The sequence below is a fragment of the Pezoporus occidentalis genome, unplaced genomic scaffold (assembly GCF_034315485.1).
Source record: "Pezoporus occidentalis ecotype Australia unplaced genomic scaffold, CSIRO_AGI_Poc_V1 ctg38, whole genome shotgun sequence".
NCBI classification, from domain to species: domain Eukaryota; kingdom Metazoa; phylum Chordata; class Aves; order Psittaciformes; family Psittacidae; genus Pezoporus; species Pezoporus occidentalis.
This window is the reverse complement of record NW_026915702.1, coordinates 5,025,074-5,038,283: the sequence shown is the minus strand read 5'-3', so window position 1 is coordinate 5,038,283 and position 13,210 is coordinate 5,025,074. Positions and strand designations below refer to the sequence as shown.

The window sequence follows — 13,210 nt, the reverse complement described above, 5'->3', positions numbered from 1 at the left end:
CCGCGCCGCCGTGTGGGAGGTGCGCGCCGCCGATCGCCTCCGTCGGGGCGGGGGCGGTGCCGCGGGAGCTGCAGCCTCCTCTCGGTCCGCGGCGGCCCCGGTCTGTGCATCGGTTCCGCTGTTGCTCCTGCTCCGCTTATCCCGGGGCGGGTTTCAGGCTAAGCCTCCCGCTCCCCTGCGCTCGCTTGTGAGTGCGGTAAACTCGGTGTCTGGTGTTTCCACCGCCGTTGCGTTTCAGGTGAGGGAGGGAGGGAAGCAGAAAGAGCTCGGAGGCACTCACTCCCCACCTCCTCCCTTCAGCGCCTCTCCGGCGGCTCCGCGCGCGAAGCCCCACTGCTTCGTCGCTTCTCTTTTCCCAGCTAAATAAAGCCAGCCTTCTCGCCAACATGGGCTGCACGTTGAGCGCCGAGGACAAGGCGGCGGTGGAGAGGAGCAAGATGATCGACAGGAACCTGCGAGAGGATGGCGAGAAGGCGGCCAGGGAGGTCAAGCTGCTCCTCTTAGGTAAGGGCTGGCGGGAGCTGATGGTCCCATGAAGTAACCCCATAGCCCTGAGGTGAGGTGTTCCCTCCTCCCTGCGCCGCCCTGCCTGAGGTGACGCCGGGCAGGTGCCAGCCGAACTGGGGCGCCGTTGAGGCGGCACAGCGGGGGGCTGCAGGGCGGCTGGGCGGGCGGTGGGATGGTCGCCCCTGGTAACGCCTCAGTGGGCTTTGTGCTCGTGGCCCCTCAGAGGTTCGTTCCCGGCGTAAGGAGGGGGACACAGCGGCCGTAGACGAAGATGGGCGCCTCGGCTTCTTCCCGGGTTAGAGACAGGGCCCGCTGGAGAAACGGGGCGGTGTCGTTTGCCCCGGGGCCCTTGCTGAAAGCGGGCCCTGGCTTCCATCTGAAGGGGATAACATCTGAAACTTGTGACGTGGGTTCTGCGTGCCTCGGCTCAGAGGAAGGAGATAACTAGGAGGATGTTCGCTGTTAATGTTTCTTGTAGACCTGAACGTCTAAACTGTTGCCGCAAGAATAAAGTGCGGAAAGAATCAAAGGAGCACACGGCAAAGCACCGTTTAACTTCTGGTGGTGTTTTATTTTTGTGGAAGTTGTTTGGGGAGTATAACCTAGATGGGGTTCCAGATCTGTGACCCACAAATTACGTGACCTACATAATATACTGTCATGTATTGCCGAGTTTTGCTAAAAAGTACTTGAAGCTGACTCTCTTATATATTTTAAGGGATATGCTTGGTTTTAAAGATAAGTAAAATTAGATGATTTTAAAAATGCCTATACAAGAGAAAAGAGGTTTAATTATAAATACGTTTGTGCAGAACTAAAAATACTGTACAACTTCCAGACAGCTGAATGCTGAAAGATTTGTATTGTATTGATGATGTAGGGAGTTTTGCAGTATATCCCATATAGCTAAACCAGACTGGGTCCTCTTAATCCTGAGTTAAGGAGCTTTTGAGTTGCAGCTTTCCTCGTGCAGCCCTTCCAGAGCTACAGTTTCAGTCAAACCTCGACGTTAATTATGCTAGATTACTCATCTGGTGTGCTTTGTTCACTGCAGACGTTGTAATAGACCTCTTAAATAACTTCTTTCTGTTGTGAAATTCTAAAATAGCTCCAAAAAGGAACAGGAAAGTGAAGCTTTTTCATGTGTAGATGAAGAGATGAAACAAACTACTATGGGAAAAAGGAATGTTTTAAAATGTGTTTATGGATTGTAAAATTTGCTTGTGAGGGGAACGATTAGAGCTTTTTTTAATTGGTTTGTTTTCCAGAAAGTGATAGGCTTCTGGTTGATGCTGTGCCTAGTCCTTTATGCCTCTGGAATCCTCAGATTGCTGCATGGAAAGATTATCCTGTGTGGGTTCGATAATAGTACTGCAGAAGATGTTATTGACTTTTTCAAAGGTGTCAGAGTAATGCTTTATATGTCTTTTGACAAGGCATTTAAAATGATTTTTCAGTCTGTTTTTCGCTGTGGAAGTTCTAGTACATGTGGTTTGGTAGTCATCTTCGTATCTCTTAATCATGTTCTGGGGATATGGATAAAGTTGCCATCTGTAGAAAGATGCTTTAAATTTTAGAATTAATTTTGTCACCATTTTCAGCTCTTTAATGCTGTTACATCTAAAGCCCTGTGTTATGAGCTTCTATTTTTAAGTTTTATAAATTGTTTATAATGCAGAACAGCTTTTGAGAAACGTATGTTTTTCTGCTGGAATTTCATAAAATCTTAGTATATGGAACAAATGCTCAAATATATGTGTTTTCTCATAGTGATCTAAGCAGTAGTTCAGTTGGTTTAGTATTTCCCTTTCCCCCAGTAAAAGGAGGTTTGAAAACTAGCAGGCTAACTTCTTTAGGATGAGTGTTTGAATCACCATTTAAACAAAAATTACCTACATGTTTACTGATCTTCGAGGTTTTGTATGTACACCTATGGATGTATTTGTGTATTTCGCATGTCTTGGAGTGAAAGTTTTTCAGTTACTTTTCCTTGTAACTGTGTCAGATGTCTTAAATGTTATGTGAATGCCTTATCTGATGGCAAAACTATTTAAAGTTACTTCCACTAGAGTCACTGTCTTCTCACTGTTCACTTTCCCAATTGCTTGTTCAGCCCATATGTCATAGTTTATCATTTACTTGGGTTGTACTCCTACATCTATGTATGGGCTTGTTCTGTCAAAAAGATACTGAAATGAAAGGGAAAGTGCAAACTGTGGGCTGCTGCCAGGAAAATACAGTGTGTGAGAGACATCTAAAATACCTTACTATGTAGATAAAGAGCATATCGCTGTGTACCTATTAACCCAATAGGATGGATTTATTCCAGCATCCATAAAAATTATATCTTTATGTAGTAATTAGAGAATCCTGCTGAAGCTTGAGCTAGAATGCTCAATTAAGGGAATATGTTTTTATAAAATCAGCCTATTTCTAGCCTTAAAATGTAATTTCTTGCATTATATGTTTTCCTGAAGGTTTTTCTAAAACAGGAAATTGCACTGATTTAATTAAGAGATAGATGTGACATTACTGTACATACACTACGACTTTGTGAGCAATATCACTGATCCATGTTAGGTATATATTTTGTTGTTCTCCTCCTAGAAAGAAGCAGACCTATTTAAGCTGAGCAAAGTAGTATTGGCCTGGAATATCTAACTTTCAACATATTTGTGAATTGGTGTATCATTTTGCACAAATTTGCAGGCCATAGAATAAAAATACTGGATTCTGAACGAGATCCATGTACAGCAGTATTTTAAACTTGTAATCCTACGCACTTCAATGTGCTATCCCAGTAGCAGGAGAACCTTTACTGGAAAATTTCTGAGCACCGTCCTCATTATTAGAAGTAGACTGAATTTGAGCATGTAGTTTGTAAGGCAAATTCAAAATGTTTGTTTATACATAGAAATTTTGTTTTTTTTAAATCATTAAATAGATAGGCTTCTGTCATTCAAAATTATATCACTGTGTGACAAAGAAATACTTAAATGTCCTGGGAACTCAAAAAACACATACAGCATTAAAAATGTAACATACAAAAGTACTTTTCCTTAGCACTTTAACGTTTTTGTCGACAGTTCTTAAACTTCTGTTTCCTGGTTGAAGTATTATTTTGTTTTATAGTGGTTTTGCCATTGCAGTTTCTTATAGGTATACTCGTATACTTAGTGTGATTTTTAGAAAAGCAATGTTATTTTGGCTGGCTTCCAAGTAGAGAAAGAGTAGACCTAAGTTGTTTTTCTCTTCCGTGGTTCCTCATCTTAATTTTAGTGTAGAACAAATAAGAATTCCAGTGATGCTTGCAGAAGGAATGTAATTCTACTCATGTTGGGAGATGGTGGTTCTGTGTGACTGATCTGTGTGCTGCATTAATATACATGTGACCCAGATCAGGTGTGGATTTACAAGTACGTTTCTATTAAATTAGCTAAAGCACATAAGATGGAATTTATGCCACTTGCAGGAAAACAGGCAGTACCTCATTTAGTAGAAAGCCCTCTGGTATGAGGTTAGCTCATCAGGCTTTCTGAATACATTCAAACTGGCAGCATGAGTTTATAGGATTAGCACTTTGTCTTGTGGATTATCACATTCTTCACCTAATACCAAGAACCTGAACACTGAATTTCCTGTATCTTGAATCAAAAAGGCAATAGATGTGTCTTAAATGTTCTAAAGTGGATCCTGGGATCCAGCAGGTCACAGGCTGTATATTTGTCAGCTGTTAGTTATCTGTCTTCTTTCTGAATAATCATGTTTGTAGATTGAAGTTCAATGGATACCTTTGTACTTAGGAGCAACAGAGCCATTTTTCACTTCCTGAATAGATCCTTGTGATTCATACTGAAACGTCTTGTTGATCTTAAAGATACCTGTTTTTTAACTTAAGACATAGTACTGCTCTTTGTCTTTTTCATTGAAGTTCTTTCTATTCCTTAAGTCTGTAACTAAAACAATTCTATTCTGCTGTTCCTCTAAATCTTCACGTTGCAGGAGTCTTTTTCTGGCTGCTTTTCTTTTGTTACAGACCTGCATCTTTGTCTGCTCAATCAACTGACTCCCACTGGATATTCATCTTTTCAACAGTGTGATCCTTGCAGTCCTTGGCAGTACCCGTCTTGCTCCAGACCTGACCACACATCAGATATGCTGTTTGTACCATTACTCGTCTTGCCTTTCCTCCAGAGTATTCTCTTCATACTTGCAGACAAAAAAAAAAGACTTTCGAAGTCTAAACTTATCAAAGCTCTCAAAAAAAAGCCTTATTTTCACAAACAAACATTGCACATTTTCAGAGCTGTTGACCTCATCTTTAGACCTGCCTAGTCTAAAACATTTCTGGCAGAATTTCCTGTCTCACCTTCACAGGCAACTATCTATTGATGTTTACCAAGTTCACCTCTTCTTTAAAAGCTGTTTTGTGGTACCTAAAAGAAGTGTCTAATAGTTTTGTCTGTTGGTTTTGTTTTGTTTCAGTTTTTGTTTTTTTTTCCTTGTTTGTCTGCTTCCCCTCAACTTTCTGCCTGTTGCTTAGATTTAGCAGGAATTCTGCACTAGGAGCTCTCTTGCATTTTAATATGGTACAATTGGTCTCTGGCAATCAGGATGTTATTTATGTGGACTTTTATGTCTGACTTTGTAGTTAAGGCAATGAAATCCTCAAGTCTTTGTACTAAGTATAACAATAATTTCAAAGTCAAAATCGTTAGATTCCCATAGGGTAATAATCCCCCTTGCTTTTGTGAAAGGAAACTTATGGATGTACAGAAAACACAGCGATTCAGCTATGGCTGTTTGTATAATTGCAGTTTAGGTTCTTTTATGCTTGTCTTCTTCCATTTCAATGTTGGTATAATTTACAACATCATAATAGTGGTTTGTAATGTGTGCATAGATTTTTTTCACTACAATATAAATTATCTTTAGTGATTTCAGGTCATCTGTTGATTAAATCTTAATTTTGGAAGAATTTTTCATAAAAACATCATTTATGATTGTATAATGTTTTTAATTCTTTAACGTCCTTAGGGAAAAATTCACTGAAGTGATCGTTGTTTTAGAAAGGGTTAAGGAAAAACTGTATGTTTTGTACTATGTTGTGATACCAGTAGTGGTGGTTGCTTTTTTTGTCTCTTGATTAAAAGGTGTAGTTACAGATGTATAAAAATTACCTTTTGCATCAGGCATTAAGGTTTTTTAAAATACATTTTAAGAGTTAGAAAACATTTTAAGTTCTAAAAAAAATATTTTCCTTCAAGTTGTCGTTTAAAAACCATGTAGTATTTCCATTGGCCCCCATATAAGAGACCAAAAATGTTCTGGTAAGATACTTTTGGTAAGCCATTCGCTCCCAGTATCAGTGGTGCTCACGACTACATGTAAGTTCTATAATACACTGACTCAATTAGTTTCTTCCTACTTTTTTTCTGGTGGTACAGTTTGTTGTCATCATTGTTCTGATAAGTCAGTTTACTTCAGTCCTATAGATTCCGCAATGACTGCGTATTTAAGCTAACCTACTTTTGAGAAATTACTTTTAGCTCATATCAGAAGCAGTTCCTTGTCTGTCTCTTTTGGCACAACTTGAACTTGGGCTTTGTGCTAGAAAGAGTTACGACTCTGCTGGTATCATACCACATCACCAAAGTGAATTGTTCTTTTGCTGCCACATTTTACATTTTAGTTGTTTTGGTCCTCTGGGAATAGTCAGCACATGCTACAGCCTCGCTAAATGTTTTGAAACCAAGCCATGAGTCCAACTTCAGAGGGCATGAAATTCTGAAGTCAGTTTTGCTACTGAGCTTGGTGTGCATCTACAGTGTTTCCTGTAATATGCTATCCTGGCAAATGTCAAAATAGAAAACTGGAAGTAGAAAAGAGGTATTTAAGGTGTTCTGTGTGAAGTTTTTCTGCCGTGGAAATGCTGAAATAAAGATCTAAAATGATTTGATGATTAGCTGGTAAAAGATTATTTTTTCTTCCCCCCAGATGTGTATATATAGGACAACTTGTATTGATGAAAAGCTTGCTATTTTAAGGTTGAATCTTAGTCATTGTCCAGCTTTACCTGAGGTCAGCTATTCTATTTATTGCCTTTGTCTGTGCAGTGTCCTGCTGTTATCTCCGGCTTTGTGTAAATTTTTGTTATTCTGTAAGTGGAAAAGTTAGTTGGCTTCACCTGAGAGATCCTGTATCCAAAAAGTTTTTAAGTTGGTAATATACAGAGCAATTGAAAGAATCAGAACTTTGAACTTTTGAGAGCTAGAAGTTTTGAGTGGAAAATTTTCAGGAAAATGCAGGTTTTGAAATGGCTCAACTTAGTGATGTTTCTGAGTGGGAGAATAATTAAGATATTGAAATGTTAGATGATTAAGACAAAAATAATCTCTTGTTGCTGAGACAATTTGGAATGTAAGAAAAGAGTTTAACTCATTTCTTCTTACACTAAAATTTTGTTCTTCTTGCCCATTAAGTAGGAACAGACAAGGCAAAATTAGTTTTTTAACAAAAATTCAGAGTGGAAAATGAAGGAATGATTATGATGTTATAGTCTAATTATCCATGATTGTGACTGCTCATAACCCTTTGACATTATAGCTATAAGAAGTGTTAGAGTTGGGGATTTGGAAGGTGCTTCCCATCATCCTGGCTTTGCCATTGGAATTTGTAAAGCTGTGGAGCCAGCTTCAAAATCTCTGGAATTGTCTAGAGATTGTGTATGAAACAGGAGGTAAAGTATCATTTATCTCTTTATGGTATCCCAGCAAAATGGCCTAAAAATCACCTAATTTCACACATACCCATATTCATTATTCTTTGATTTGGGAGTATGTTACCTGTTCAGGTCAGCTTTTGACTTTCTGTTTCACTTTGGTTTAAATGATGGCTAGCCCCTTTCTTGAAAAAAACATATTTTTGCGTAACTGTTAAAATTTTCTTTTGATAGAATTCTTTCAGGATCTCAGCTGATGGGGGTAGCTGGCATAGAACATTTAAGAATCAATTTGCTAAAATAAATTGCTTTCCTTTTCTGGCTTTCATAATTGAAGCTCTGAATAAGACATTTCCTGTATGTTTCAGTATGAACTTAAGTAGCAATGCTGAACATAGCTCTATGTATGGGAGCTATGTCTTTGTATTTAGAGATGCATATAAGCGGTAGAATTACGTGTAACTATGTAAATATTGAAATTAAAAATGCTTTCCATAAAGCTACTTATTTAAAGGAATCAACACCATATATAACTGGTGCTTCAGTATATAAATTCTTACCTCATTACTTTTCCATACATGCTTTTTAGAAATGGAGTACTGCGTTTGACGTGTGTAATATACTTAGCAAAGGTACCTGATTAAATCTTTAGTGAAATATAACAGTATCTAGGCAACCAGAGTGGACAGGAAGTCTTTTACAATCATTGCTCTAAGCAGATTGCTTTTAACGAAGAAATCGATGTACTGTAATGAAAATTTCTGTTGAAGCTGTGAAGTACGTTTGTAATTCTATGATCATCTAGAATGTAATATGTTCTATTTCTTGGAATTAAAGTACTGTGGGAATCAAATGGCTACCTGTATCCCATCTTTCTTTGCGAAGTTGGGAAAATAATTTCCTGCATGCAGTATGTGTTGGGTTTTTTTGCATGGATGAAGCTGTTGTAGTTGTTTGGCTTATAATACAAATTGTTACCCATCACAATTGTGGGGGTTCTGAGTCTCTGGGCTTTTTTTAATAGTTTCCAGTAAAACTCAAAAGGGTCTTGCCTCCTTTCTAAATCCACATCGGAATGCTGGAAATAAGCAGTACATGTCTAATAAGCAGCTAAGCCATTATAGAAGCTTTGTGTTGTTGGCTGAATGGTTTTGCCCTCTCTCTGGCACTTCTAAATGCCTAATTCAGTTTTCTGCTGGTTGAATAGTTAAATTGGCTGTCCTGTTTGGAGTCATTTGCTGCTAGAGTAGTAATTTTAACTGGTATGTCATAAAGGTTTGTTAAGGACCTGAATGAAAGCATGAGGAGGAGCAGAAATACATTTGCCTTATGCAAATGGAATACTGGAAATGAATAGCAGTGGCTGCAGGGGACAATGGCTGCAGATTATGAGTCTTTGTTTCTGCATTTCAGTGTCACAGTTTACTGCTGAATTAGATTAAGAGTAATGTGAAATTGTGTTTACCTGCAAGGTCCAGTTGGTAGACATGTCAAACTCTGTTCAAAACCCATTTATTTAAAAATATGATTGCTTGAATAGAAGATAGTGCCAATCTTTCTCAAGGAGTGTGTTGATTAGGACATCAGCAAATGGAGGTAGGAATTTGGTTTTGTTCCAAGACCCAGGGAGTCTCAGACCTGTGTTTCCTTATGCTAGTGTAATTTACAGGTTGTAAGACTAGGAAGAATCCTTTTTTACCTAGTCCTTTTGTGAATGAGAGGTGATAGTGGACAAGAAGCATAACTGCCAGCCTGGTGTCCAGACAGAGAAGAATGGAGATATTAGGCTCCAGTTGAAACAGTAAAGTTGTACTAATACTGCAAACAGAACACAGTATGAATGTAGTATTGGAATGCAATTTTTAGAAATTGCTATGACTGGAGAGAAATGTCTTGCAATAACAAAATTGGGAGTAAACAAGAGTATAGATTTTATTTAATGAAGTGCTATTTTGAATACTTTCTGTTTTCTGAATCTACCAATGATGTACTGTAGAAATGTGAACTGAAAATAAGCTGCTAAGTCTCATTAGTGTTGCATGTATTCTTGATGGATTAAATATTTCTTGAAATGCTTCGAAAGTGGATTTCAGCTGTGTGCAGATTCAGTTACTGATCCTTTATAAATCTGGTAAACTCTGTGCAAAACCATTATGTGCTTTCTAAAGCTCTTAAAGACATTGGCAGGGATTCCTTCCAATACGCTTTACTGCCTCAGTGTTTGCTAGCAAAAGCTGTTGTTTAATTCCTAGATGAGAGACTACTTAGGTTATTTTCTCTGCCTGCCGTCTTGGAACATAGGACCTTTTAGGGTTAGATTGAATTGGGGTTTGACAACAAACTTGTCTGAGGCCAAGCAGACAGGTGTTTATGTAGGTTTCTCTCTTGTTACTTGCTTTTGGGCTTTTTTTTAGTGAAACTGCCTGGTTGGACATGTTGAAGTTTTTATATATGTCAAAGCTTTCTCGGTTTGAGAACAATTAAATATAAAGTCTGTTTAAACAACAGCAACAAAGAAAAGGCAGATTTCTGTTTTAGTGCTGTTAACTATAAATAATACTCTACTTGTGGGTAGCCTTGTGTGGAAAATGTATCTAACAAAATGATATGATTGAGTATATATGTATCTGAACCAGGAAAGCAGATTCATGAGTTAAGAGTTCTGAAAATGTTTTTTGAAAGGATCAGTTTTGTTAGCTAGGTTTTTATTTCACGTATTAGTCTATGTCACTTTGTAAGTCCTTACCATTTTTTGGTGGAGGTGGAGACTTCTGTAGTGAATTTAAGTCAAAACCAGTATGCTTATTCTCCTTATTTTTGAGGATTTTAGTCCTCAAGCTACAAGATGAAATGCACTGAGTTAGTTGTGGATGAAGACTGAGAATTTGTGAACCAAAGCTTATTGCCTTACTTTTGCAGTAATGGGCTCACCTTTAGTATAACTGCATTTGCCTTCATTTAAACGTTGACAGTACCCATTCGTCTTATTTGTGAATAATGCCTTGGTGTTACATGGCAAGTAGAGCTTTGAATAAAATTATTTGGGATCTACACGAGATCTTTTTCCTGCTTTGACAGGATGTGTGCACTTTGCTGTCTGATTTTACCAACTTTTTGGACAGTTACATAGTAATATGAGGTAGCAGGGGCAGTCAGATCTGTCATAATTGTAGATGATACAACAGTACTGTTGTTCTGAATTACAAGTGGAGCCTGAGATGAAAATATGCTGTGAATTCTCCGTTCTTTTGTTGCATCTCCCCACCTGCATGAAGTATGCCTCTTGAGCATTGTTTGAGTTTTTAGTGAAGTATCTTTGTGATTGTCTGCTTAGTAATAGAAGTTCTTTCTGGCTTCTCAGTCACTGAACCTGCCATCTTTGCACATCATATTTATAGCTCAGTGAACAGTAAAAGCTCATGAAGGCTAACAACACTGTCAAGAAAAATGTCAGGGCACTGTAAATTTCTTGAGGTTTACTGGATGTGTATTTAGAGATCTGGATGAGGCATGCTCTACCCTGTTGGCAGAAATTGACAGTAACTTGTCTTGGTAAACTTTGCAAGAGCAAAGGAGATGCTTCTTACTGTTGGAGCCCTTGGCATTTATGTTGTGTAGCGTGGTCACATAAAATATCCACTCAAACTCATGTATGAAAGAAGATAACCACTCTTTTTTTTAAGTAGCAAATTTAAATCTTATTTTAATTTTGAAGAAAACATCAGTTAGTTGCTATTAATGACACTGACAAGTTTCTGGACTTGGAATTTTGAGGAGATTCACATATCTTTTAGAGTATGGTAGTGTGGAGGCTGGTCTTTGAGGCATTTAAGTAATCAACTGATAATCTTACAAGCTGCTGTCAGCATTGACATGTTTGGTAAATCTAGAGCCACAAATATTTTAGCTACTGGTGGTATAGCATATAGTTACCAGGCAGCCAGCATGACTACTATGTGGTTTTCATTTCTAAATACACATCCATTCCCTTACTTAATTTATGGCATAAGAAATAAATTTATATCCAAAGTTTCAAGTCTCAGCTTGTCATGGTCTTGCTGGGTTTGGCACTTTGCATAAATGAAACTATGTCTGCATCTTAATTTAAGGAAATGCTTCAGGTTTTAAAGTACAATGGCACTGTCCCATTGTAAGGGAATGATACTGTTTTTTTGAGAGGTCTTCTTTTTCAACAGATAAGTGTTTTTAAAGTAGATTGAATTCCAAGGTACCAAATTTCATTCTGAATGTTTCACAGTTTCTGGGGGATTGTACTTTTGCTCTTTCTTCATAGTGAGATACTGAGTCCATAGCATGGTTATGGTGTAAGTGGTGCACGTAATGATAAAAAGGTCCTACTACATAGCAGTAGTTGTACAAACAGTAATTTCAAACAATTGCAGAATATATAGAGAAGAACAGTTTTGATGAGTTGTAATTTGTATTCAAAAGCTGCAGGCAGTGAAGTGTTTTGCACATAAAATTGCACATGGCAAAATTAGGTGTCTGCTTATCACATGCATCAAATTCTAAGCAAAAAGATTTCAAAAAAAAAGTTTATAACTTTTGTCATAAAAAGATACTAGGCACTAATAGGATATTTAAAATAGCTGGAAACTTAATTCATACTTAAAAAGAAGTGAATAAAAGTTACCTTAAACCTAAGTTACCTTAAGTTCTGCAAAGTAGAGCATGTGCTCTGCTTGTTTCACCATAAACTTTGTTTTTAGAATTCATTGAATTCAGAGCTTATACTGAATATAAACTGACACTTTGTTTCAGTACTAAACTAATTAATACAGTTGTTATCCCTTGCTTATGTGTTTAATATAGTAATGACTTGGATATCTAAAAAACTCAAAGCAGTTTGTTGCATGTGTAGACCTGAACAAATACACAGGACACTAACATTAGTTAATAAGCAATTGCTCCTGTGAGGTAATGTTTAATGTTAACAATTTTATTTAATGATTTATATATAATTATTTTGTTGTGTGCTATTGATTTCAAACATGTACTAAGAGCGATACTGAAGACCTAGGAAATAAATAACTTTTTGTAATTAATTCTTGATTTGATAGGGAACTTTCAAAAGGGACAGCAGCTTACAAGTTTAAACGGTGCTTCTCCTGGAGAACTAAGTCAGTGTGCAGCAACTGAAATCTTGAGAATTAGCCCAGATCTTTTATCTGTGTCATTGTCATAATTTTAGAATCTGTCACTCCTATGGTTTCAACCAGTGATGTAATTGGGATTCACACTTTGTTACTGCATGAGGTATTTTCTTCCACCATAGTGTTCAGACAGCTTTCTTTTTAACTCATTCAAAGTTTCCTGGTCTATTCAAATTCCAGTAGTTATGGACTAATGTCCAAGACTAATGCCACCTTCTAAGAATTGAGTACTGTCAACCTTTGGTTGACTGTATGAAAACGGTTGGGAGGGGGAAAAGGAACATGAACTTTGTCAGTGGCAGCAGCTGCCCTAGAATTAGAAGAATACAGGATGATGGTTGACAAGTACTGTAACTTCTGGGTGGCTTCAAAAAGGGAGAGTGGGAACACAAAACAAAAACTAATTTGCAGGGTAGCGCAGTGTAGGTGCTGGTGTCAGGGAGTGTTTTGTTTCGTGGCCAGCCTGTCTAGTGGATGTGTAGCAACAAGTTTTCAATGTGGGTTTCTTGTACTAGTATTGATGTATTTTGAGTATCACGGTATGCTAGAGATTGGAAGGGACCTACAGTATAGTAACAACGATTAGCAGCTTGAATTCTGATTTGTCTCATGTCTGCTAATGTGTCATGAGGTGTTAAATTTAAGAGATTATACTTCCAAACTGTATGCTTGCCATGTGCTTTTGTAAAAGATTGCTGGCCCCATGGCAGAAACAGTAAAAATCATGGGATATTTAGCTTGTGCTGTGACCAGCAGCAGCTGAAGGAACAGGCACCATTCATCCCTTGCCTTCAACTGGGAAATACTA

At 37.9% G+C, this 13,210-nt stretch overlaps 1 protein-coding gene across 3 annotated transcripts in view; it reads left to right on the top strand.

Moving 5' to 3' along the window:
* Window positions 1-2: 2 nt before the first annotated feature.
* The window catches only part of LOC134170540 (guanine nucleotide-binding protein G(i) subunit alpha-1), a 34,511-nt gene continuing 21,303 nt past the window's right edge, over window positions 3-13,210 (top strand). The window contains exons 1-2 of one of the 3 annotated variants that reach the window (XM_062631984.1): window positions 3-196; window positions 301-504. In XM_062631984.1, the coding sequence (XP_062487968.1) occupies window positions 387-504 (118 nt within the window). In that variant the 5' untranslated portion in view covers window positions 3-196; window positions 301-386. Of the gene's footprint in view, window positions 505-13,210 lie in introns of all 3 variants that reach the window. The other 2 variants (XM_062631983.1, XM_062631982.1) reach the window with 2 other exon arrangements.